Here is a 27,519-nt window from a genome sequence, read left to right as displayed (position 1 = left end):
ATGTCTGTTCAGTTGATGGTCTTACTATTTTATTTTTTATTGTTTATGCTCCTGGTTTGGTAGTAGTGACTGTTGACTTGGTTTGATTTAAGTAAATATGATATTGGTGGTGCTGCTGAGGAAATAAATATCTCTCACACCTTTCGAAATGAGAGCTACCCCACATTCAAACACTGGAAAATTTTTTCTGACTTTAAATTATTTTAGTTTTAAAATTATTTTTTAAGGTAGACAGGTGAAAGGAAGAAAATTAAGAATGACTGGGGAAAACATTTCCTAAAAATGCCAAATAATTGAAATAAAAAAATTTGTCAAAACATACAAAAGGAAGAGAAAACAGCCTACTATTGAGAAAGAGGAAACAGCAAGCAGTGTATAGAAAGCTTAGAAATGTGAATATGAAAGCTTGTGGAGACACTCCAAATTCTCTAAATGAATCGCTACATTTTGTTTGCCCTTTTTTTTTTTTTTTAACCCCATAGTGATGCTAGAATTGTAGATGTTAGCAATTATATACCTACCTATACATTAGGCATGGCTTATCTGGGATAAACCACATGCAGAATACTGGCATACGTTCACAGTTTATCTCAAAATCCTGACCTCAAAAAGCAAAAAAATTTAGATGTTAATATTATCAAAAACAAGTGCCGTTTACACAAAAAATATACAAACCAATATATATCTTTGCAGATAACATTGTAAAACTAAATATATTTATAAGAAGTCGAGGTGATTTCTGTTATTTAGGTAGTAAGAAAAACATACATGGAATTGTTTCCTATATAGACAGTTGGTGTGCTTACTCTGGTAACTAGCTTTGGTGCTGGTGAAAAACAGTATCAGACAATTAGAGGTGCAGTTCACAAGAGAATGCCTTGTGAATGGCATCCCTGGAAGTATTCAAAACTTTGTCCCAGCTACTATAAGTCAACTGGTGCAACTGACTGTGTTCATAGCAAAATATATAAAATTTCTTTTGTATCCTGGGTTTTTCATTTTTCCTCAGTCTTTTTGATTTTACTTTTGATGAACCAGTACACACAGAAAGCAAACGTGAACTCAGGAACATAATCCATTAGGAAGGAGTTTGCCTACTTTGTCCTTCTTTGGGCTCTGTGCAGCATCATGAACTGTAACCAGAAAATACATCTCTCTACTTTTTATCAGGGGATGTTAAGAGCTCAAACAAATTTTCGAGTATTCACAACAACACTACTGAACTAAGAATGACTCAGATATTTATGACTGATAAAACTAGAGTACTATTCAACTTCTGAATGAATTATGAAATTAAAAGAAAAACAATAAAGAGAAAACAGAATACAAAGTCAAAAACATCACCGCAACTAAAGAAATTCAGAATCTGAATTAGTGCTGATAGTGTACTTGAGTTAAGTGCGGGATTTTTCATTGTAACATTCCCACTCTGGGCCCATTATCCTCTTAACTGTATCTCCGAATTCCCCACACTGTGCTAGAACAAGTAGTCCAAGCTTCTCCTCAGAGAACAAGGCTTATACTGGGGTCAAATTCTAACCATTTAAAACAAACATTTAACACACCATGTTTCTAAAAATGTATAAATAATACCCCTTTTTTTTATCAAAGGCTTTTTTATGAGTATAAATATCATTATTTAAAACATTTTTTTGGATAACCATTCTTACTTGGTTTGGCATTAAAATTATCCATAAAATGAAAAATGCATTATTTTTCACAATGAGCAAAATAAAGTTATTTAGGAATTTTTCTTTCTAATATCCAACTCTGTGAAAGCAATGGTATAGTCATATGGGTCTATTGGACCCAAGTATTTATTTGGCCTATTATATAGACCCAAAATATTCATTGTCTATTCATATGGGTCTATTGATTTGGTTATTCATGTGTCTACTGGAATTTGCAATGTGTAGGCAAAGCAAAGGTTGGGTCCAATTTAAAAACACAAAGCAGCATTAATACTTAAAATATTTATATATACATATATATGTATATGTGTGTGTGTGTGTGTGTGTGTGTGTATAGAGAGAGGTCAACTAAGCATATATTTAGCACTAATACAAAATACATTCATAATATGTAAATGTGTATCAGTGTGGAATCACATTAGCATTCTTCTTAGAAATTTTTCCCTAACATAGGAAACTGGTAAAGAAAGAAAAGAATGTCAATGGGTCCCTATATAGACGGCAGGTAATCTTCATGGTGGTATATTTTATAACTTGATCCCTTATGTATTTTCCACCATCTATAAGAAATGTAAGAAAAGAATGATGAAGCAACAAGCTCAGTTAATGTTCTCAGAACAAAAATGCTGTATGGTCCTCCTTTTCTTGGCTAAGACAAATCTTTAGCCATCTGACTTGGTCAAAAAGAGAGACTAAGAAAGAAAACTGTCCTAATCTTGGTTTGGGGCAATAGTTGCTGTATGCTGCATTTCTATCTCCTTCTAGGATCTATCTAACATCCCCGATAAAATGCTGGAGCACTCGCTTTGTCAGGTTGTAATAAAGTTAAGAAGCTTAACAGAGAAATTAGAATTACTTGCCCAATTAACCTTGAGTCTCATGTAACTAAAGCAGACATTCGAAGGTACCAAGGACTTCTAAGTCCAGCCTTCCGACTAGCCTAATACCTTTTAGGTCAAACGTTCTGGAAATCTTTGCATTGCTTTCTTGGAAGTCTCTTCCCTTACTGGCAACTTGGAGATAGAACTTTGGCATATGCTTCAAAATAAAGTGTAAGTAAATAACAAAAATATCAAAACACCAAATACAAAAATCCCCACAAAACCGCAGAATTCTTAAAAGTCTTTAGTAATTGCCATGAGAGGGCAGTAGAAACACAAGAAGAGATCAAATCCAGTATTTGGACAATGGTTCACAATGTTGAGAATCTTTGCATTTTACAAATAAAATTGTAGGAATGTGTTCCAGCTGTCCAGTGTTAGATAAATAACCATGCCAAATTTAGTTGCCTAAAATAACAACCATGTTGTTACTATGACGATGTGCATGGATTCTGTAGGTGAGACATTTAGACAGAGTACAATGGGGATAATTTGTTTGGCTCCCAGAGCCTGGGGCTGCAGATAGGAAGAATCAAACAGCCTGTGGTCACTCAGATCGCTAGAAGCTGGTATCATCTGGAGAATTCTTTACTTTCAGGTGTAACGCCTAGCCTGGGATGACTCAAAGGTGGGCTCCATTGGAATTTCCCACTGGTACCTACCCAGGGACTTCCTCTCTGTGACACTCTGGCTTCCTCACAGTGGGAGGTAGGGGGCAGTCGTAAGATTGTCAGAATCCTTAACAAGGCAATTCAGAGTTCCCAAAAAAGACAGAGTTCTTGTAAATGAGGCAGAAGGTGCTCTGTGTTTTCCCACCTACCCTCAGAAATCCTGAAGTGACCCCCTCCTCGCAGTCTTTCTGTTACTAGCAAGCCACTCAAACTATACAGATTCAAGAGGAAGAGAATTAGACCCTACTCATCTTTCTCTAAAAGAAATGTCAAAGAATTTGCAGCCATGTTTCAAACTACCACAGAATATGTTATTTAAAATATTTCTAAGACATCCTCAGTCCCTTTCTATACTGGAGATACCTCATTTGAATTTTGGTTGCAGTATTTTGAGGTGGACAGTACATCTCAGAGGAAAACGGGACAGGCTTTCTCAGTGGCAGAAAGGAAATATACTATTACAAATGTATACTAATACAATAGACTTATAAAATTTAAAATGTCTAGAAATGTTCCTTCCTACATTCTATTTAACAGCTTAATAAATAAAAATTTCCCACACTGTGGTGTGAGAGATCTTGATTCTGCGATTCCCTTATTTCACTTCTTACTGGAAACACGGGTACAGGCCAAATAATGAGTGACAAGTGGCAATGAAGGAAAAACTATTATACTAGTAACTTTAAAAGATATATTTTTTGTACAGTATCCTTGGTTTATGGCCGAGACGTTAGGTCCTTGGAAGTTTTCTAACAGCAGGCTTCAATGACAAGAACCATTATAAATTTGTGTAATTGTAAATAAATTCAAATTGTAAATAAAATCAAACTAGAGGAAAGTAATGATTTAAGGTAACACGTAACTTTGATTCACAACATACAAAACATTGCCAGCTCACGCTTTGTCATTGAAGCTTATGAAGAACTGAGCCCGGACAGGTTTGTGGCATTTTTTTTCCCTTTTCATTCTTTGTCATCCACTAAAATGAATGACAAACTGTACCTAAGAGGGTTGAAGATGTTAATGTAAGAGATGATTTCGCACTAGTATCATGATCTATTTCACTCTTCAACTCAAACCTATTTTCATTGTTTGGTCCCCTATAGCTGAAATAGATCATAGGTTGAAACACCCTTGTGTTGGTCTATCATTGAAACTAGTTTCCTTGTTTTCTCACAAAACACGTATTTGCAGCATACTATTTCTATATCGCATGCGCTACTGCGCTACCCTTCAGGTGGGACCGCTCAGTCTGTTACTCTGATTTCTCAACATGCAGATCCAAGAAACAGAAGAATGCAGTGAATAAATCAAAAATAAATTCCCACCTATCTGTAATTTCTCATCTACTCTTTTTGTCCTTCAGAAACTCAAGTGATACTTAAACAAAAATAACATTTATTCCGGGGTGCCTGGGTGGCTCAGTTGGTTAAGCATTTGCCTTCAGCTCAGGTCAAGCATGATCCCAGGGTTCTAAGGTGGAGCCCCGCATCGGTCTCCTTGCTCGGCGAGGAGCCTGCTTCTCCCTCTCCCTCTGCTGCTCCCTCTACTTCTCTCTCTCTCTCTCTGTGAAATAAATAAATAAAATCTTAAAAAAAAAAATGCTTATTCCTTTCTCTCTGGTTGGAAGTAACAATGGGCTAGGCACACTCTCCTGCAGAGCAAAATGGAGAAGCAAACGTTGATCTCTGGTGCAGTGTCTTAGGGTGCATCAGAGAATCTGGGCTCTTGATTTTGTGGGATTACAGATTGCTTTGTTGTTGGGGATATTAAAAAGTTGAAACAGGAGTCCACCTAACCGATCCCAGCCTGACTGACAAGCAGTGAGCATGGCCTCGCTCCTTCAGGATTTGAGAGACTAACTGTGCTGTTTGATGTGAGGCATAGCCCAGAAGCCAAATGAGAGAAGGATGATTGGTATGGGGTTCACACCCACCAGGCAGCAGCATCACTTTGAAGGTTTTCAGTTGATTTTTTTGTTGATGAAAATCAAATTGCCATGAAATTAGAAAGGATTTACTAAAGTAGCCATCACCAAATACAGAAGATAGATTATAAAATAGAAACTGCACATGATATTAGCACATCAAAGAGAGAGAAGCTAGCCTAGAGAATTATCACACATTTTCAAATAAAACTCCACCAAACAGCACTTTATATTTAATATATAGTCACCAGCATGTTCTAAGATTGCGTTCCATAATTTCAACCAAGCTTATTAATAGAAATGCCAGAACACCTGTCATTACAACATAATTGACTTGCAACATGTCTATTTGTGATTTCCATTTAAGGACAATGAAGGTAGGCAAGAAATTTGCTTTAAACCTTTCCTGCTGTTTCCTCTCTCTGGGTGTGCTCAGCTTTTGTCTGGTCTTCTCTAACCTCTCAAACCCTTTTTCTCCAAGATAATATGTTTGTTTCTCACTCTTTTCAAAGATAAGCCTATAGACCACTGCTTCCTCTGTTCTTGCTCACTAATCTCTGCCATCAGCATCACTAAAAATAGCAACACTCTATCCGAAGCTTCAGTAAGTTACCCCTGAAGATTGCTCAGAAGCAAATGCTTGGGGGGAAGCAACTGCTAGAGAAGCAGGCAGCTGTGTGGTTATTTAGAACTGGTTGGCCATATGGTGTATGAGGGACTCAGACTTTAAAGAAATTTCTGAACTACCAGTTAATTTCCAGAGATATTTTGAAATATTGTAAATATACTGTATATATTACTTTCTAATTTTCTCTATTAATATCTTTATCATCATTATGTAAAAGTTAGCTTCTGTTCAAGCATTCCTGGATGGTTCTAAGTAAAATGTGGGTTCACATACTCAGTGATCTGACCAGTATGGGACTAAAATATTAAATATAAGGTAGGATTTTGCTACTGGTATTCCCTTGAATATCACTACATCTCATTTTGTTTTGGCTTTTGTTTTCTCTCTCTGCTCACAGAGTTACTGCCTAGGTGTAGCTAAAAGAAAAGGAAGGTTTCCCCCAAACACACCAAAACCAAAATAAGACAAATAAAAACATTGAACTTGTTAGAATCTTCTTAATACACCAAACCACTAGAACTATTTTCTGTATTATGCAATTTTATAATGATCTTACAACAAATCCTAAAACTTCAAGCTTTTCTAAGGTTGAAAAATTCTTATTAGATTTGTAAAACTAAAATTCAATGAGAATGTCACTCTTTACTCTTCTTTTTAAAGAAAGCATTAAACAGATCAGTATGTCTAATTAAATTATAAGTTTTGTGAGGGATCAACTCCTGTCCAATACTTATTTTCTACATAGCATAATATGTAATCTCCAGTTGAGCACACAGCAGATGTGTAAGAAAGGCTTTTGCATAGTTATTTCATCCTGATTTAGATAACTACCCAAATGTCTCCTATTTATCATGAAACAAAGATCGTAATAGCAGAGACAACACAGAAAAACAATCTGTATTATTTTAATACATAAAAATTATTAAAATGTGTTTATTCACTTATTTATTGTCTATCTTTCCCATTGGGTTATAAACTCTAGGAGAAGAAAAATTTTTGTCCTATTCATTACCATAAACCAGAACTACAGGTGACACAGTGTAACACAGCAACAAATACTCCTGCAATTAATGCATGAATATATTCCTGTGTGGCTGTACAAATACGTATGTGCCGCCACTGAAGAATGAGATAAGCTATTTATTTGTTAGAAGAACAAAATCACATATAAAATCTTCCTTCCTGATCAGATCATGCAGAAGAGGTGAAATAGCAGCTCAGTGATCAATATTTTACCAAGGATTTATTTTTATTTTAATCAAATGTTTCCTAAGGTAGACTTTTGCATATTCATGTCTGTGGCTTTATTTCAGTTGCATGCCCACCACCCTTGGCAGGTAAGGTCTTATTTAGATTCTATAAAATGTAGTTTATAGTACAATACATTATTATTATTATTATTATTGTTGTTTTCATTTTCTTTCATTTTGTAAAGGAACAGTGAAAATGCTTGAAGCAAAGACAAACTGATTGATCGCCCAAAAAGTAATCAATGAGAAACTGGAGTTTAAGTAACAGCTAATATCACTAAATTAAACCTAATGGAAACTAAATAGAACTAAATTTGTTTCCAACCAGATTTTCAAATACTTATGCTGCTTCCTAACATGCTCACAAGGAAAAAGAAATCCAATGTAAAGTTCTGTGAACAGAAAAAAAAATTCCAAATATATGGGAATAAACAATAAACACCCATTTGCTTTGGAAGATATGGGAGTGCCTATACAGATGCTCTGGGTATGTGAAACTCAATACTTTATTTCTCTGGCTGGTAGGAGTTTACAGTTTAATGAGAGAAACAGAAAATTTCAACAAACTATGTTAAGTGATGGGAGTATTAACCTATCACAGGAGTTTCAGAAAAGACCCGTTGGGGAGATGATGCCTGATCTAAATCTTAAAAAGGTGTGTAGAAAAAGAAAAAAAAATACAGTATGAAGTGCGCAGTATAATACTATGAGATATCTGTTCAGTGACATTTCCCACTGTAATTTTCTTTAAGATTTCACATTAATAGTTAAAAGAGAGAATATCTAAACAATTTCCTATGTGATTCCCATAGTCAGAAATAAATGTTTGAATATTTTATTTTCAGTGGTAACATATTGAATCAGAAAAGCATGGCCTGGTCAAATAGGACCACCTCAATATATCCACCCTTTCTCAATGAATTTTAAAAGTCCTTTATGAATACATATCTAAAAATGGTTGGTATTTTCCAAAACAATGAATTCTAACACAGAGAAAATTGCTATCACTTTATAAAATGGGAGAATGATGTAGTTCAGATGTGAAATAAATCATTTCAAACATCAAACTTCATATCTTTCTTGGCTTATTTGTTCTTTTGAGGTCAGGTGAATGGTTAAACATCACTGAAACATTTCAGAAAATAAGTGGAATTCTCTTAGATTTGCAGATAAGTATTTGAAATTGCTTTGGGTAGGAAGTCAGAGTGAAATGGAGCATAGAGATAAAAAGAGAGAATGATACAATGGATGTGATTAGGTGACATAGTTGAAGAGAGAAAAGGGATGAGACAGGGAATTAAAGAAAATGAGCATAGACATATAGAAATATTCTACAGAGGACACAGAAAAAGTAAGGAGAGTTGTCAACAACCTACACAAAGGACTAAAGAGAATAAAGATACAAAATTACATCTTCTGGGGGGGGGGGAAGAAGGGGTAATTGATTTTTATGAAAATAGAGGAATTGACTGAGAGTGCAACAAGGTGGCCCCAGAAGGTGAAAATCGTGGGAAACAATGGGAGAACAGCGCAGATGTGCTTGTAAATTTGGCCCTGACTGTTACAGGTAACCTTCTGTATGTGTTAAAAATCAAAATCAAAGTTCAGTACCTTTGCTTTATCTCTCATTGATCCTTTGCCCAGGATAGACATTTTAGCACCTGTTTCTTCCTGTAGTCTCTTCAAGGAGTTGCCTCTCGGTCCGAGCAATTTCCCCACAAAATTGAACTAGGAAACAAAATCAATAGAATATTGTTTTAGAGTGGGAAAAAGTAATAATTTGCACCCAAAATAAATGATGGGTAATGGGCTTTTCAAACTTTACCATGCAGAAGTGAGTTATGCCATTCACACAACAGACACAAGCATGAAACTATTTCAGACCTCTAATCTAGGATTTTTAAAAAGGAGGACTCTTCCTATAGGATTGCCAAGATCAATAATATGTTGAACATGTCATATATGTTACTTACATAATCAAATAAATAAATCACTTGTAAGAGAGAAATCAGGGAGAACTATGGTTTACAAAATTGCTAAAGGCTTTTTCTCTCCAGATTTCTGAAAACACACAGACACGCACACACACACACACACACACACACACCAATTATGTTAGACTATGCACCTCCAAAATTGCAAAGGTTAATTTTAAATAGATTTTTAAAAGATTTCATTTATTTATTTTTGCAAGAGAGATTGAGTGAGAGACAGAAAGAGACTCCCCAGTGAGCAGGCAGCCCGATGTGGTACTAGATCCCAGGACTCTAGGATAATGACCTGAGCCAAAGGAGACAGTCGGTTGACTGAGTCACCAAGGTGTACCTTAAATAGATTTTTAAAATAAAAGTTAATATTCATTTTTATTAAGTATTATCAGTGCCTGTAACATTATATCCCAAATTTCATGATTAGACATAAAGCGATTCAATTATTCTTCAATCTTACATTCTCTATGTAAAAGAGTTGTTCTAAGGATCAGCAAATAAAAGATGTGATCGCATATACAACAAAAGATGCGATCCCATATACGGAAAACTTCAAAACACTACTGATACCACATAATACAAAACAGCTTCTCTAAATGGGGAATTCTGGGAGGTTTTTCAGTTTGTTCATTCATCCTGAAACATGGTTAAAAACAGGTGAAATGGGCCTCTGGGTGGCTCAGTGGGTTAAGCCGCTGCCTTCGGCTCAGGTCATGATCTCAGGGTCCTGGGATCGAGTCCCGCATCGGGCTCTCTGCTCAGCAGGGAGCCTGCTTCCTCCTCTCTCTCTGCCTACTTGTGATCTCTCTCTGTCAAATAAATAAATAAAATCTTTAAAAAAAAAAAACAGGTGAAATAAGAGCAGTTATGAGAGTATGTTGTCAGCTACTGAATGGAACACTACCACAACAAACAACTTGGATAATCATTCACTGATTAATTTAAAAAATACAAAGGGCTTATAGAATGCACCAAAAGCTGTGTTGGGTAAATGAAAAACAAAGATAAATAAAATTAAGTTGCTGCCTTCTAAATCAGAGGTTTTCTATATACATATTTTAAATCTATAGTCCTGTAGTAAGAAATACACCATACTGAATGGTTGAAGACTAATTGCTTTTCCTCTAAATCTAGGATAAATTCAAGGATGTCTGCTGTCACGACATTTATTTAATATTGTACTGAAGTGTAGATTACTTACCTATAGGCAAATAGATAAATGGAATATTATAAAGGTCAGAAAGACTATACACTGAGAAGGTAAATTGATTTTCAACAAAAGTGCATAAGTAATAAAATCTGAAATGCAAATCTTTTTAGTAAATGAATCTAGAACAATTGGAAATTTATATGCAACAAACAAAAGCCCAAAACAAAACAAACACTAAAAAACCTTTTCTGTCCTACCTCACATTTAGGCAAACTTTATCTTGAGATCTATCAAAGATCCGAACATAAAAACAAAATGTTAAGAATGCTAGTTAGAAAGCATACAAGAATGCCTTTGCAAATTTTAAACTGAGAAAATTTACTTAATAGTATGCAAACAGCATTCAAACAGCATTCACTAAAACTTTTGCTGATCCAAAAACCATTAAGAAATTAAATAGATAAGCCACAGACTGAGAGAATATACTCCCCACGCATACATCTAAAAAATGATTAGTATCTTAAATATAACACTGTATGTTAACTAATTGGAATTAAAATTTTTTTAAAATGATTAGTATCTATATCTATAAAAAACTCTATCAAGTCAGTATATTACTAAAACAAAACAAAACAAAAAAGACCAAATGATGAGGATGTGGAACTAATACAGCAGCCACTATTAGCAGTTTAAAACAATATAACTGGGGGCGCCTGGGTGGCTCAGTGGGTTAAAGCCTCTGCCTTCAGCTCAGGTCATGATCCCGGTGTCCTGGGATAGAGCCCCGCATCAGGCTCTCTGCTCAGCGGGGAGCCTGCTTCCCTTCTTTCTCTCTGCCTGCCTCTGCCTACTTGTGATCTCTGTCTGTCAAATAAATAAATAAAATCTTTAAATAAAAAAATAAAATAAAGTAACTGTCTTGGAAAGATTGACAATTATTTATAAAGTTAAATATTGAGCTCCACTATGACCCAGAAATTCTATTTGGGTATTTAACTAAGGGATATAAAAGCATATGTTCACAAAATGACTTATACAAGAATGTCTTTACTCACAATAACCATTAAACTAGAAATAAACCAATTCCCATCCAAGGGGAAAAAATCAATAGGTTTATATATAAATTGAAAGAATTAGTCATTGATTAACATAACAGCATGGATGTATCTCACAATTATGTTGAGTAAAAGATGCCAGATACAAAAAAATGTATCCTGTTAGATTCCACTGTTACAAAATTCTAGAGGCCAAAATAATATATGCTGTTAGAATTCCTAAGAGTGGCCACTTGTGGAAAATAGAAGGCCAGAACTGGACTGGCTGGAAAGTGGCATGAAGGAATCAACTAGGATGTTAGAATTGTTCTCTATTTTACTGAAAGTATAGGTAAATTTTTGTCAAAACTCCTCAAATCATGAACTAAAACCTGTACATTTCACAGTATGTAAATTGTACTTCAATTAAAAAAATCAGAAGGGGCGCCTGGGTGGCTCAGTGGGTTAAGCCGCTGCCTTCGGCTCAGGTCATGATCTCAGGTCCTGGGATCGAGTCCCACATCGGGCTCTCTGCTCGGCAGGGAGCCTGCTTCCTCCTCTCTCTCTGCCTGCCTCTCTGCCTACTTGTGATCTCTCTCTGTCAGATAAATAAATAAAATCTTTAAAAAAAAATCAGAAGGATGAAAACATATAAATATTTTAAAAATAATATCATAATGAAATGTCCTACAAGTAAATACTAATCCCAGGTAGTCGTACAAAGAAATATCACAGACCTTTAGGAAATATATCATTCCAGTCTAGGCAGATGTTGGAGGAGTCACCGAGAAGATGTGATTGCCGATTGACCCCACCACCTTGATTTCGGCAACCAGAGGCTCTTTACGCCCCGGCTTTTCCTTGGAATTTATATTCTGCCCACTGATCCCACAGTGGGATCCACTTCAATGACTCAGCCTTGAGAAAGAGTGATGTGTTATGGAACCGTCTGGACTGTGTACATGATTGAACCTCATTAAGGTCCCTATATAATCTCTAGATACTGGTGGGCAGGTCCTGAGATCTACTCATTTTGCAACTGCCCAAGATGAGACTCCTCTATAAGTTCCCTTGCTTTTAAGCCTTTCAGCCATCAATCTGGAGTGGCCTGCCTCTTTCCTCAGTTTGTTCTTACCCTCTGTTTATGGGGGCTAGGTCTGAAATTCACCCAGGAAATTCCTGAGGTTGTGAGCTAATAGCAGACTATTCAGAGAAAGATATGGGGAAATATCCCTCTACTCAGTTAGCAGGCTAATATAACCTTGATAGTAAAAGCAAACCAGAAAAGAAAATTTAAAGAGCAAATCCACTCATGAAACAAAACCCACTTAACAAAATAGCAGCACAATCAAGGCCTGCTGTATATACAAAAAATATATAATGATTGAGTCATGTTTATCACAGTTACATGGGTAGGTTAAGATTTATAACCCTTAATTGTAACTAACCTACTAACAATGGAGAAAACGAGGTGAATATTTTATTTGGACAGAAAAAAGGCTAACATTTTATTTCAAAAGAAAAATAATTTTATGAAATTCAATTTCAATCATTATAAACTCACATCATCTGAAGAACGAAGGAAACTTTCTTAACCCAATAGAAGCTTTCTATTAAAACCCAATAAGAATTGTATATTTCATAGTAAAATAATACCAAAAAAAAGGTAAAGGCGCACATTCTTGTTTTATTCCCTACTGACGATTTAAGTCACCTAATAAGATAAATGTTATAAGGGTCAGAAAGTAAGAAACAAAATACCAGTCAAGGTTTATATAATTTATATACATTAAAAAGCTCAAAGTAATTTCAGAAAAGTCATTAGAATCAGTGAAAGAGCTTAGCAAGGTGTTTTATACAAAATCAATTTTAAAAAAATCAATTGTGTTTTTGTACATCAGCAACGTATAATTAGTAATTTAAAAAAGAGAGAGAGACCATTTATGGCATCATTATAAAATAACTAAGATTTTCTAAGAATATATTTGTTTATAATTAAAACCTTTAAAGAATGTATAAAAATATTCATAAAGCTGTCAAATGGATATAAATAGATTGAGAGACAGATTATATTCATGGACAGTAAGTCTCATTTTCTAGTATTTTCAATATCTATAGGTTCTATACAGTTCTAATAAAAATCACAATAGGATTTGGATTAATTTACCAATTAGTTGTACAGTTTGTATGAAAAGGTCGAAGTCCAAAAACAGCCAAAACATTCAGAAGCAGAAGAGCAAGTTAAGGACTATGTCTATCACATACAAGGAGTCATTTTAAAGAATCACTATCATTAATTATGTTAGTATGATTATGTATAGTCCTGGAACACAGATAGAAAATAGAGCAATGGAATCCAGAATCCAGAAACAGACTCTTATTTATGTTAAATGATATATGATACAGGGGCAGTACAGATCACTAACTAAAGTCCCCTTAAAGATGCCCATGCCCTAATACCTAAGATCTGTAAATAAGTTCTCCTACAAAAGGGACTTTGCAACTGTGACAAAATTAGGAATCTTGAGATGAAGAGATTATCCTGGATTATCCAGGTGTGCCCAATGTCCTTATAAATTAAATAAGAAGGCAACAAAGTCAGAGGTTGGAGTGATGCAAGTGCTGGCTTTGAAGATGGAAGGGAGCATGAACAAAGATTAAGGGTAGCTTCTCCAGGCTGTAAGAGTTAAGGAACAGATTCTCCCTCAAAGCCTCCAGAAGGAATGCAGTCTTAGTGACACCTGAATTTCAGCCCATGAGAACCACTTTAGACTTCTGACCTACATAACTATAAAACAACAAATCTGTTTTAAGCCACTGAGTTGTTGTGCTATTAAAGAAATAATAGGAATCTAATATACTAAGCCAAGAAGGGACTATCTAATACAGAGCATGATTGGCTATTCATAATAAGAATAATGAAATTGCTTCCTACACCATAATAAAAAAAATAAAGAAATATAGATGGATTATAGATTGAGAGTGACAGGCAAAATTTTAGAATTTCTAACAGAAAAATATAGGGAAATAATGCCTAAGAGTTCTAAAACAAGACATAAAAATATGCTAACTAAAAAATAAAATTTTGATTAAAATTAAAAATATGTGCTTATTAAAATATACCACAAAGCAGAGGAAAACATGTCACAAATTTGATAACTATTTACAGTACATGTTACCAATAAAGTATTAGGTTACAAAAACAAGTATAAGCAGTAAGGAAAAGACAGACACCTTAATAGATAAAAGATAAAATCATGAATGTTATTGAAGAAAGAATTGTAAAAGAAAAATACATGAAAACTTCAACCTCATTAGAACTTAAAATTAAGATGACAATGAGACATCATTTTATACACACTGTGATGGTAGAAATGAAGAAGTCAGAAACCAAACATGGGTCAGAATGTGGAGCCACAAAGACTCATATAAGAATGTAAAAGATATAACCATTTTGGCATTGTCTTATACATCTATAAATGTATTTAACCGGTGTCTCAGCAATTCCATTCCTACTATATTCTGTGGAGAAGTCTTAGCACATGTACAAGAATGTTAAGTCTCAAAGCTTATAAGAGTAAAAATAATTGGGGAAAAGCCATCAGTTCAAGAATGGTATGCTTGATACGGGGTGAACTTAACCCCACACCAATACGTCACGTCTGTGTTTCCTCAAACCCCCCTCCCCCATAGACTTCCTTTTGTGGATTTCGTCAATAACAGGAATTTGCATGAGATACAGAAGGTTAACATGAATTGGAGTCCATTATTCTTGGCAAATCATGGTGCTCAGCATCGCAGTTTTACGGACCTCTACATGAGCTCCCACTGTGTGGAGACAGGAGCCCCACAGATCTCTCTAAGCTTCCGGTTCTAAGTTCTGGCAAGCTTCAGGCTCAAGTCTTCACTGCCTATGGCTGGCAATTTTCCTAAGGTCCCATCCCTCATCTCTTCCAACATCATGCTAGTTCTAAATTATAGATTATAATATTACATAGAGAGTAGATCTTATTTTCCTCCCCAAACCACGATGGTACAAATCATTAAGTAAACTGTGACATATTGATAGTGGAATATTTACAGCAGTGAACATAAATTGCCCATAACTACATGAAATTCTATTATTAAATCCTAGAAATAAAATGTTAGTGAAAAATTCAAGCTCTAAATATATGACACTATTTTTATAAAACCCGATAAGCAAAATTAATGTTTTTATTTATGAATAAATGCTTAGGTAGTTAATCTAGTCCTCAAATAACAGGTGTAATAATAAACACAAAAATTCAAGGTCTTGGTAACCTCTGGGAATGGATAGGAAAGATGAAAGGGAAACATACAGGTGCTGCCAAAGTAACAGGTAATATTTGAGACTTTAACTTAGGAGTTCATGAGTCCCCATTTTATTTTGTTTTAGGCTCTACTTGAAAATTACAGTCTTCGAATGTATTAATATTATATAACTTTAAAAATCAGATCAATTCCAGTTAAATAATTTTTTTTAAGATTTTATTTATTTATTTGATAGATCACAAGTAGACAGAGAGGCAGGCAGAGAGAGAGAGGAAGAAACAGGCTCCATCCTAGGATCCTGGGACGTGACCTGGGCCGAAGGCAGAGGCTTTAACCCACTGGGCCACCAGGTGCCCCCAGTTAAACAAATTTGACTGAACTCTTCAATACTCTGTTACAGAACCTTTTTGCCTCTTTACTGGTAGTAGTAAAACATCAAATGGAAAAATACAAATCACTCAAAGTGATGTCTCCCTTGGGAATGCTTATGACTGAAAGGAAGACATAACATGTCATGCCTTCCTGGCAGAGGACAGGTTATTGACAAAATACATTACGTGGGCCATACTCTTGAGAAGTTTCTGTTCTTACCTTGATTATTGTGACACATTTCCCAACACTTCTATTTCAGTACAGTAGCTTCATTTCTAACCAATGACCAATTTGAAGCCAATTCTGAAACTGTAAGGGAGATATCCCTTTTAATTCTTTCACAAACTCTACCTTTTGAAGTAGAACACATACATCCAACAGAATGAAGGTGTTGTATAATGAGAGATTTAACTTAAAGTGATAGAAAGTATATTTTATGAGTAACATTAATTACATGGCATTTTAAGCATGAAGTCCTTCTAATGTTTTTCTAAAATTTGTAAATATACAATCACCATTTGCTTTTGCAAATAAGTATTTATTTACCATACTTTAAGTTTGCTTATATTATTTTATTACTTCCCCAATATCTGCATTTGGAACAAAGTACGAGGAATGACTCAGAAAACTTTTTTTCCCCTGATTATTATTTGGATAAGTAAAATGCCCGAACATCAGTTAGTAAGTAGAGCATAATGCTTAAGAGCATGGCTCTGAAGCCAGATTACATGGGCTTGGAAATTCACTAGCTATGTAAATTTGGCTAAATTACTTAACTGTTCCTTAGTTTCTTATCTGTAAATGGGGAGAATAAAGATAGTAATACAAGACAATATTGCTCAATAAATGTGGGCTGTTCGAAGAAAGCAAAATCAACAATTTGAAAGATATTATTTATAATAGCAAAGATATGGAAGCAACCCAAGTGTGACTGGGTTGCAAGAAAACAAATTAACAGACCCTTAAATACAGAGAGCAGACCGGTGGCTGCCAGAGAGGAGGTGAGGAAGGACAGGGGTAATGAATGGGCTTAAGAAGTACAAACTCCCAGTTGTTTAAAAATAAATAAATAAATAAATAAATAAAGATGAGAAGTACCGCTTAAGGAATATAGTCAATAATATTGTCATAACTTTCTCAAGCGACAGATGGTAACTACCTTCATCATGATGAACACTGAATAATGTATGGAATTGTTGAATCATTATGTTGTAAAACTATAACTAATATAACACTGTATGTTAATTATACTTCAGTTTTATGAAGTATGTTGCTATTATTAAATATTTTTTTCAGCAAATTGTAAGAGTATCTGACACCTATACTGAAATAGTGAGTAACCCTCATTCTTTTATTTCTATATTATTACTTTTATTTTTGTAGTTATTATATATACTGTGATTTTTATGATTATTGGGTGCGATTACTTGTTACAATTAACATTTTTCAAAGGCTCACTGTGTGCTGGGCACCAAGTCCTCTACATGGATGATGTCACAATAAGTGTGGTAGAGAGAAGAAATGTTTACAAACCCTTGCTCACATGGCCGCCTCTAGTGTAAAGGCAGGTACTTCCATCCAAAGAGTGGAGAGCACTTCTTTTTGAGATTTTAATACATAAGATGTAATAATGAAGCTGGTACATATTTTTTATATTGTGCTTAGTTTTTTGGAAATGTATTTTAACATAAATTCTGAAAATAGCCAATAAAAAAGTTGTTCTAATAAGACATTTTTTCCCTCTCTGCTTTCATCCAATATTCAGTCCACCTTCAACCAAAGTCAAGTGACATAATCATGACAGGTGAATTATCAGTTCATTGAAAACAGTTAGTTCTAACCTTTTTTCCTTAAACAAAATCTCTCTTAAACACAGAAAATAACTCAAATATTATACAACAGTGTCTTTAAAATAATTTAGTAAATTGGGAACCTCTAAGATTCTTAAGGCTTAATAGAGTGAACACAGCTGTGTTTTCAGTATGTTAAATATCTTCAAATAGTTTGTAGGTATTTTATCCACATGTGTTTTAAGAAAATTATATTTGTGTATGTCAAATTCATTTATGCTAAGTCGCTGAACAGTTGCTTTGCAATAACTTTTAAACTCAAAAAACCTTTTGAGCAATTTTAATCAGATTTTTAATTTTTTTCTAAAAGGAAATGTTAAAATTATGTCAAGTAATATCAACCAACAGAAAACATTTCAATGGATTTGGATTTGTAAACTTATAAAATATAATTTGTGGCAAAGCAAGTGCTTTTCATAAAACTGGGGACATTTTAAGAAAAATATTTTAGGGACCATTTTTTTTTTTAAGATCTTATTTATTTATTTGACAGGCAGAGATCACAAGTAGGCAGAGAGAGAGGAGGAAGCAGGCTCCCTGCAGGGAGCCTGACTCGGGGCTGGATCCCAGGACCCTGGGATCATGACCCGAGCCAAAGGCAGTGGCTTTAACCCACTGAGCCACCCAGGCGCCCCTATTTTAGGGACTTTTTAAAAAAAGATTTTATTTATTTATTTGAGAGGGACAGAGATGGTAAGAGAGAGAGAGAGAGCACAAGTGGAGAGTAGAGGGAGAAGCAGGCTCCCTGCTCACCAGGGAGCCCGACGTGGGATCGATTCCAGGACCTGGGGATCATGACCCGAGCCAAAGGCAGACTCTTAACCGACTGAGCCATCCAGGTTTCCCAGGGACATTTTTAACAGAGTAAACCCAAGAACAGTTTAAAATTAGGTGAAAATAAACTTCAATAATATTGGGCATATTTATTTCAAAGTTTATCAATTCATCCTCTAAGTATAGAATACACCAGAAGCTACAGTCTTCCTTTATATCCTTTCCTCTCTATTAATGTGTTTCTTCATGATTAATAATACTTCATCAGTACTTGCATGAAATAAATCTTGTTTAAAAAAAAAAACAAACGTGGGGTGCCTGGGTGGCTCAGTGGGTTAAGCCGCTGCTCTTGGCTCAGGTCCTGATCTCGGGTCCTGGGATCGAGTCCCGCATGGGGCTCTCTGCTCAGCAGGGAGCCTGCTTCCCTCTCTCTCTCTCTGCCTGCCTCTCCACCTACTTGTGATTTCTGTCAAATAAATACATAAAATCTTAAAAAAAAAACGTTATTTTTCTAATGAAATGTTTGTAAACTAATTCTAGCAGCTCTGGTTCTTAAATAGAATGGGCAATTCACCTCGCCTTAGTTCTCTTTTTGTGGGCACTAAGATTACATCTGCTTTGTGAAGATAAAAGGGCAGGGCCGATCACCAGGGCCACTTGTGAGGAATCTCTGAACGACTAGTCCCTGCATATTTTTCTACTTTCATATGCCACAACTGGGTCTGAACTCCCTCGTTTCTTGATCCTCAAATTACTCTTGTCCTCACATCTCTTTATGTTTGCATTTGACTACTATTTTCATCTCCATCCTATTCCTGACTTGAGTACGAATCCCCTTCTTAATCAGTAGGAATTCATAGAGCTGCTTGCTGTTCTGCGTTTGGGAATTCAGTATTAAGTCATTCTTTAGTATTCTACTCTTGTGTTTGTCGCCATTAAAATAAAGTTAAACAAATTTGGGCAGATTGCACAGGGAGAGACCACAGTTGCAGATCAAAAAATATTCTTCCTGTATAAACAGACAGGAAAAGACAACACTTCAGGTACTCATTTCAGCAATCATCAAAGGACAGTGGTGAGCAAGGGAACAGAGCTATATTCAACCATAAAAATATCAAGCTATGTCTGTAGAATTAAATAATACCATTTGTAATTTACAGAGAACTCTATCAAAGAAGACCACTTTCAATTTAACAAAACAGACAATGATGAGTATTCAAGAAAACAGTGGTGGGGAGAGAGTGTTTTAGAATTAACCATTAACTGTAATATCAATATGTTGTCATAAGCTAAATGCCATTCAAAAACATATTTATGTAAAATCAGGATGAAATCAATTCATTTACTTACTAAACACATTGTTAGCACATAGAACTTGTGAAATGTATGGGGGATACAAAGTGAACCCCAGATATAAGTACTTCCTCAGGAAACTTATATGGGGAAAAGGGAGTGTACATAAACTGTTATACTTTTTATTTTTCTAATATATATATATATATATATATATATATATTTATTTATTTAATGGTTTTATTTATTTATTTGTGAGAGAGAGAGACCGCACAAGCAGGCAGAGTGGCAGGCAGAGGCAGAGAGAGAAGCAGGCTCCTCGCTGAGCAAGAAGCCCTAAGCGGGACTCAATTCCAGGATCATAGGTCATGACTGGAGCTTAAACCACTGAGCCACTCAGGCCTCCCGGCTGTTAAACTTTTTAAAAGAAACTGGCAAACGCCATAACAGAAGTATATTAAGTGTTACAAGAATTCAAAGGAAGAAGAAATTGTTTCCATATTGGGAAATTAAGGAGGTTTGATGTTTTTGCTGAATCTTGAACAGGGAGGAAGAAGCTGGGCATGGAAAGAAGACAGGGACATAAAAAAGCTCAACAGGGGAGATTGGGAAAGATGTAGTGGAGTGGGGAAAAACTAAAGATGAAGGAGCCCATTGGAAGTTGGTGTAACCTTGATAAATAATAGTGGAACATAAAGTAAAATGGTGGTCACAAAGATAGAAGCAGAGAGGAAGTGAAAGAGAGACTGGGTGGTATCCACATTAAGACCTGGAAAATTACTCAGCTGGGGGAATATGAAGAAAGGAACGTGAATTAGTAATCAAAATATAGTATACATCCAGAGGGTTGAAAATATATTGTATCATTAATAAAACTGTGGAAGACAGAAGCAAAAGTTTTAGAGGGAAATTTGTTGTATATTCTATTTCAGATGCCCTCCAAATGGAGAAATCTAGTAGCCAAGCATATATAGACACCGAGAGACACATATGAAAATACAGCTCCAGCAATTTTCTACATAGAAGTGCTACTTAGAGTCAAGAAATTACTAAGGGAGAAGGTTAAGGGGGAAAAAAAAAAAAGCCCAGAAGAGAAGTCTGAGGAGCACTTATATTTAGAAGAGAAAAGAAGGAAGACAAAGGACGAGTTTCGGGAAAAACAAAAGAAAGCTAGATTTTTAAAAAATAAATCGCTTAATCCCCAAATACATATCAAATGACGATTATACACCAAGAATCGTGCTAGGAGAAGTTTAGGATTCCATGGAAATCTGAAACTGGGGTCTTTAGAAAACTCTTCCTGGGCCCTAGCTTGAAACAGAGATGGGATGTATGGGGAGCTGGGGCAGGGGCGGAAGGTGAGAGAGTTCTATGGAGACTTTGCAGGCAGAAAGAATGACAAATGAGGAAACCCCAAGAGCATGACAAGTTTGATAAATAGCAAGAAATTCCCTTCGGAAGTGTAAGAAATGCAGCTGGAAGGGAGACAAACGCGGAAAAAATATTTAGGTACTCATGACGCTGTTGAGAATTTTGGTCTGAGGTAAAAGCAGTGGAAGGTATTTTGAACCGTCTAAACTTGCAATGGGTGGAGGATAGGGGAAGTGAACTGTGGCATGACCTGCTTTTACTCTCAAGGCATCTTGCTGACTGAGATGTGAGGAATGGAAGGAGTAAGTCAAGAGATGGAGAAATGAGGAAGCGATCATTTTAGCAGAGGTTACAGACAGAGGTAGCCCAGACTTTGAGAAAAACAAACCATTCATTGGATTGGGCAATTAGGAAGAATTTTGATTCTGTGTTAAAATACCAATCATTACCAGTAGATTTTATCTCAGAATTTATACATTTCAAAATACAATAGTAAATGCCAACACATACATGAACTAGAACAGTTTAAATAAAAAGGCTTACCACAAGTGTAAGGAGCAGTTACTCTTGCTTGCCACAAGATCCCCAAATCCCACTGGGGATCACTTTCTTTAGAGGGAAGTATATGAATTTGAAGAAAGCATACATAGTTAGAGAAGATTTATAACAAGTAAAAAATGTGAGTCCCTTAAAATGTGGTGATTTGGTATACTTTGTGCTTAATCAATATTGGTCTCTGAAAGTATCCAAATAACATGGTTTAGGTTAAAAATCACCCAACATTTTACCATTTTACAGGATAGTCCATGTTTTATAGACACAGCAAAGAAACTTGAGAATATACTGATAAAAATGATTAGATGTGAATTTTAGTAACATAAATAATTTAACAATTTTAAATTTTAATAATTTTAGCAATGTAAATAATTTAATAATTTTAAACACATATACATGTCCCATTTGTTCTGCTACAAATAATTCTTCACTATGTTTCAGCATTTATGTGTGTAAATCATATTCTCCTTTCACAGACAACTAAAGAGCCTTTGGTCGTGTTTTAAATGTTTTTCATCCTGTGTGGACCATCCTTAAATGTTTCCTGATCCATGTCTTTGTCATATTTATACAACTCTAGGGCATCATTCTCCAAATTCAAGTTATTTTGATTTGGAAAGATACATTTAAATCACCATCATTAAGTGAAAAGTATCATTACCAAACAGCCCTAATTTGAATTATATCCACAGTTCAAACCCAAACACTAACTTGCTCCGCACGTATGGCTGTCTGAATAAAAGTTTCTAGAGTACTACAGGATAAGATCATATAGTCATTTGTAAAGGTAGATGATTATTTACTCAGTATAGTGACATGTAGGAAGATAACTTTTTTTTTTTTTTTAATCTGCTGCTTTTACTTAGAAGATAGTTCTTTGGCTTTTTTGAATAATCACGAAACTAACACTTTAAGTCAGCCATATTCTTATACTTTAGAATTTTTTAAAAATCTTAAATAAACCAAAATGGTGCTATCACATAGAATCCTGAATTTCTAAAGCAAATCTTTTATTTAAATGTCATGTAAATCTCTTGTAAGCTGTGTTTATATGTCTAAACTACAGATGTTTGTTCTTTATAGGACTTGTTCCTCTCTATACCATGTCATGAAATCAATATATGAGCTTATGCTTGGTAAGGACATAATCATTCGAGAACTGCTTATAGAGTATTTCCTATGTGCCAGCCACTGTTCTAGACACTGGAGATAGCGAAGCACATGAAACAAAGTTCTTTGACCCCAGTGACCTACATTCTCAATACACATTTAGGGGCACCTGGCTGCCTCACTTGGTAGAATATGTGCATCTTGACCTCCGGTTTGTAAATTCAAACCCCATGTTGGGTGTGGAGATTACTTAAAAATAAAATCTTTAAAACAAACAGACAAACAAACAGGCATACATTTATTTCCAGCTTAAAACAGCTAATTGCTTTTCTGCTTCCTAGATGTTATCTAGTTTTCTCAAGGCTCCAGCAGCTTAAAAATCAACTATTGGTGTTGTTGCAAATGGCAAGATTTCATTTCTTTTGATGGCTGCATAGTAGTCTATTGTGTATATATACCACTTCTTCTTTATCCATTCATCTGTTGATGGACATCTAGGTTCTTTCCATAGTTTGGCTATTGTGGACATTGCTGCTATAAACATTCGGGTACATGTGCCCATTTGGATCACTACGTTTGTATCTTTAGGGTAAATACCCAGTAGTGCAATTGCTGGGTCGTAGGGTAGCTCTATTTTCAACATTTTGAGGACCCTCCATGCTGTTTTCCAGAGTGGTTGCACCAGCTTGCATTCCCACCAACAGTGTAGGAGGGTTCCCCTTTCTCCGCATCCTTGCCAGCATCTGTCATTTCCTAACTTGTTAATTTTAGCCATTCTGACTGGTGTGAGGTGATATCTCACTGTGGTTTTGATTTGTATTTCCCTGATGCCGAGTGATATGGAGCACTTTTTCATGTGTCTGTTGGCCATCTGGATGTCTTCTTTGCAGAAATGTCTGTTCATGTCTTCTGTGAATTTCTTGATTGGATTATTTGTTCTTTGGGTGTTGAGTTTGCTAAGTTCTTTATAGATTTTGGACACTAGCCATTTATCTGATATGTTGTTTGCAAATATCTTCTCCCATTCTGTCAGTTGTCTTTTGGTTTTGTTAACTGTTTCCTTTGCTGTGCAAAAGCTTTTGATCTTGATAAAATCCCAATAGTTCATTTTTGCCCTTGCTTCCCTTGCCTTTGGTGATGTTCCTAGGAAGATGTTGCTGCGGCTGAGGTCGAACATGTTGCTGCGTGTGTTCTCCTCAAGGATTTTGATGGATTCCTGTCTCACATTGAGGTCCTTCATGACAACTATCATATGATCTCCCTGATATGAGGAAGTGGAGACACAACATGGAGGGTTAAGGGGGTAGGAGAAGAATAAATGAAACAAGATGGGATTGGGAGGGAGACAAACCATAAGTGACTCTTAATCTCACAAAACAAACTGAGGGTTGCTGGGGGGAGGGGGTTTGGGAGAAGGGGGGTGGGGTTATGGACATTGGGGAGGGTATGTGCTATGGTGAGTGCTGTGAAGTGTGTGTGTAAACCTAGTGATTCACAGACCTGTACCCCTGGGGATAAAAATATATGTTTATAAAAAATTAAAAAATTTTTAAAAAATTTTTAAAAATGGTAAAATTTTTGCTCAAAAAAATTTGCTGTAACTTTCTTACAGTTTTTACAGACTTAAAAATATAATTCTTTGATCATTAAGAAATTTAAATAAATTTATAATTTCAAGGTAAGAAAAAAAATCAACTATTGGGGGCACCTCGGTAGAGTCGTTAAGTGTATGCCTTCAGCTCAGATCATGATCCCAAGGTCCTGGAATTGAGCCCCGCATCGGGCTCCCTTCAGGCTTCTCCCTCTCCCACCCAACCTGCTTGTGTTTCCTCTCTCACTGTGTCAAATAAATAAATAAAATATTTAAAAAAAAAACTGTTGTATTGTTTCGTATTTTCCTGTATATAATATGGAAAGTCCTAATCATTCTAGAAGGATATGTCTTAATTCCCTAAGGGTAGATATTAATTCAGCAGTAGACTAAGAAGAAAGTTAATTTGATTAGCTCACTTAAATAGCATTAATCTGATGAACATAGGTTAAAAGATTGGGTCCTTTAAGCAGACTCCTCAGGTTACTTTTCAACTGACTATAGGTAGTATTCCTACCTACTGTTCTGAAATCCTCAACTGTGAAACAGACATGGATCTGTTAGAAAAGAAAACAGGAAATTCAAATTTCAAGTCCTTCTTCATACCCACTTAATTGTATTAGAAAATGTAAAAGGAAGTATATATTTGAAAGGAAACTTCTTATACCAGAAGCAGAACACAATATATTAAACTCAATGATTCTTCTGCTTGGACTTGATTCTTTTAAGCCAATGGACCCTGTCCAAGCTAAAGGTTTTTTTTTTTGGTTTTTTTTTTTTTTTAAATTTTAAATTTACCTCTTTGAGAGAGAGAAAGCAAGAGAGATCACACAGGGAGAGGGAGAAGCAGATTCACCACAGACTGAGAGGAGAGCCAGATGCAGGGCTCGATCCCAGGACCCTGAGATTATGACCTGAGAGGAAGATGGCTGCTTAACGACTGAGCCACTCAGGTGCCCCTCCATACTTATTTTAAATTATTATTTTGATTACATATTTTCTTCCTGTAATCATTTAAAATGAGCTTGTGTGTGTGTGTAAGAGAGAAAAAATGGCAGCGAGAGAGACTGAGAGAAAGTGAGAGTCAGACATTTTTATACTATACTATACAAATATTTATAAATATTTACATTTTATGATGATGTTAATGGTTTATGGTTCATGTACCATATGAATATATATCTAAATCTCAACTTTTTTAGCACAGGATTGGGGTTTCAATTTCATATAGGTGGATTTTCCTCCACCCTAACTCCTATAAGGCTTAAAATCTTTCTTGCCTGAATGGCATGATTTTTCTGATCCCACCTTCCTAGCTGGTAACTCTTCTTGTCCCAGGATTTATGCAATTTATGCTTTATACAATTCCATATCGGCCAATGGGCATATTAAGAAAGACTTGATTAAGGTAATCTATTGCCTTTCTGTAGGTAATAGAGCCCCTGCGTTCAGTTTCCAGACCCAGAAGGCTATACACATGCTCTGACTTACACATAACACCATCCCAGTGGCCTAGCAATAACTAATTTCTCTCTTTTCAGAGCAATGAGAGATTTTTCTTTATCTTTGATCAGTTTTGTATGTGGACTTTTTTGTTGTAATTGTGTACTTTAGTTCTCATTTCTGTGTGTACATAGTCCATGTGTGCATGGTTCCTGTCCAACATCTCAATATGTTTTATTAATGAAATTAATTTAGAATATCTATGTTCATCTAAACCCCCTATATTTGTTAGCCCTCATGTACTGCAAACTAACTTTTTGGTTAAATGAGTGTTCTTTTCTGCTAAAAAACTAGACTGAATTAAATTACACTGATATATATTGTGTTCTTAGTATACACACAGCACTGACAAACATGCTGTAACAAGATTCCAAAAGGCAGAACCAGTCTAATCTCAACAGATCTAGGATTCTATACAGTAAGAAGATGAAGGAATAATTAATACAATACACATTATGATAAGGAATAACAAGAGTTACGTGAAGATGGAGAGATGTTGCCAGATGGTGAGGTTGGGAGTTAAGGAGATGTTCATGAAAGGTTCTAGGAAGTCAAGGCACATGAAACGAATCACTAATTTGTATTAAAAGATCAATAGGTTGTGTTGGTTGTGGTGAAGTGTGGGGAAGGGTTTTACGCCAGGTGTTCATTTAGAAGTCCTTTCAGTAGAGAATTAGTTTGGGGTCATACAATTAAGAGATTCAAATGCTTTAGATTAAAGGATCTTAACGTAATTCTGTAAATAACAGAAACTTAATGGTGTATGTCCAGACAGCAAGTCTATTATGTTCAGTAGCATCTCCAGGGCCTGACAGGGTGACTAAAATAAAGGAGGTGTTTAATAGTACTTGCTGAGTGAACAAATAAATAAATAAGCAAGTGAAGATTTACATCAAGGTCTTGTGGGACATCTTGTATCAGTTATAGAATTTATTACCAAAGAATGCATTTTTGGTTTTAAAAAAAATGTTATATCTGACAAAATTTCATTTTCTGAAGGGCAAGTATGTCCTTTTATTCTTATTAGTGCACATCACATAGCAAGAAGTCTAGCTTCGGGTTAAAATCTTATGTATGATCTTTGAGGCCTGACCATGGGCAAGTACAAGTCTTCTCCTGGCAGGTTTCATGTCAATGGAGAAGCTGCCATTCCCACACCAGAGCTGGTACACAGCTACTGAATTGCAGTTTATTGGAAGAAGTTGCAGTCAAGGACTAAGGCCCACCTGGCCAGTCATGCTCCTCCACACACACCTGCATTTCTAGTCTCAGGCATCTTGACAAATAATTACTTTTCTGGGGTCTTCAATGAGTATTTTCCCAGTTTTGATTCAGTAGTTTCCACTTCTGGCCTTTCTCCATCTTCCTCACTCCCTACCCAGGCCTCCGCTTCCACAAAGTCAGGAGTTTTTGTTGGGGTTCCTTCGTGTGAACACAACAACATCATCTGTGTTGCATCCACTTAATCTTCCTACAGTGTTATTCTGTGGAGAAAAGTGGCTGGCACCATTTTTGGCCCCTTGATTGCACTGTCATAATAAGTGAATAAAAATATAAATGTTACCTTCTGACTTACTGTCCTAATTA

General features: G+C 35.5%; 1 protein-coding gene across 5 annotated transcripts in view; it reads right to left on the bottom strand.

Moving 5' to 3' along the window:
- KHDRBS2 (KH RNA binding domain containing, signal transduction associated 2) overlaps window positions 1-27,519 on the bottom strand; it is a 628,493-nt gene that overhangs the window by 403,273 nt on the left and 197,701 nt on the right. For all 5 annotated transcript variants that reach the window (XM_045070404.1, XM_045070405.1, XM_045070408.1 and 2 more), the window contains exon 3: window positions 8,660-8,776. In XM_045070404.1, coding sequence (XP_044926339.1) covers window positions 8,660-8,776 — 117 coding nt within the window. The remainder of the gene's footprint in view (window positions 1-8,659; window positions 8,777-27,519) is intronic.

The sequence above is a fragment of the Mustela putorius genome, unplaced genomic scaffold, assembly GCF_011764305.1.
Source record: "Mustela putorius furo isolate JIRA1106 unplaced genomic scaffold, ASM1176430v1.1 tig00003969_pilon_pilon_pilon, whole genome shotgun sequence".
NCBI classification, from domain to species: Eukaryota; Metazoa; Chordata; class Mammalia; order Carnivora; family Mustelidae; genus Mustela; species Mustela putorius.
The sequence above is the reverse complement of the archived record's forward strand: the minus strand, read 5'-3'. Positions and strand labels throughout refer to the sequence as shown.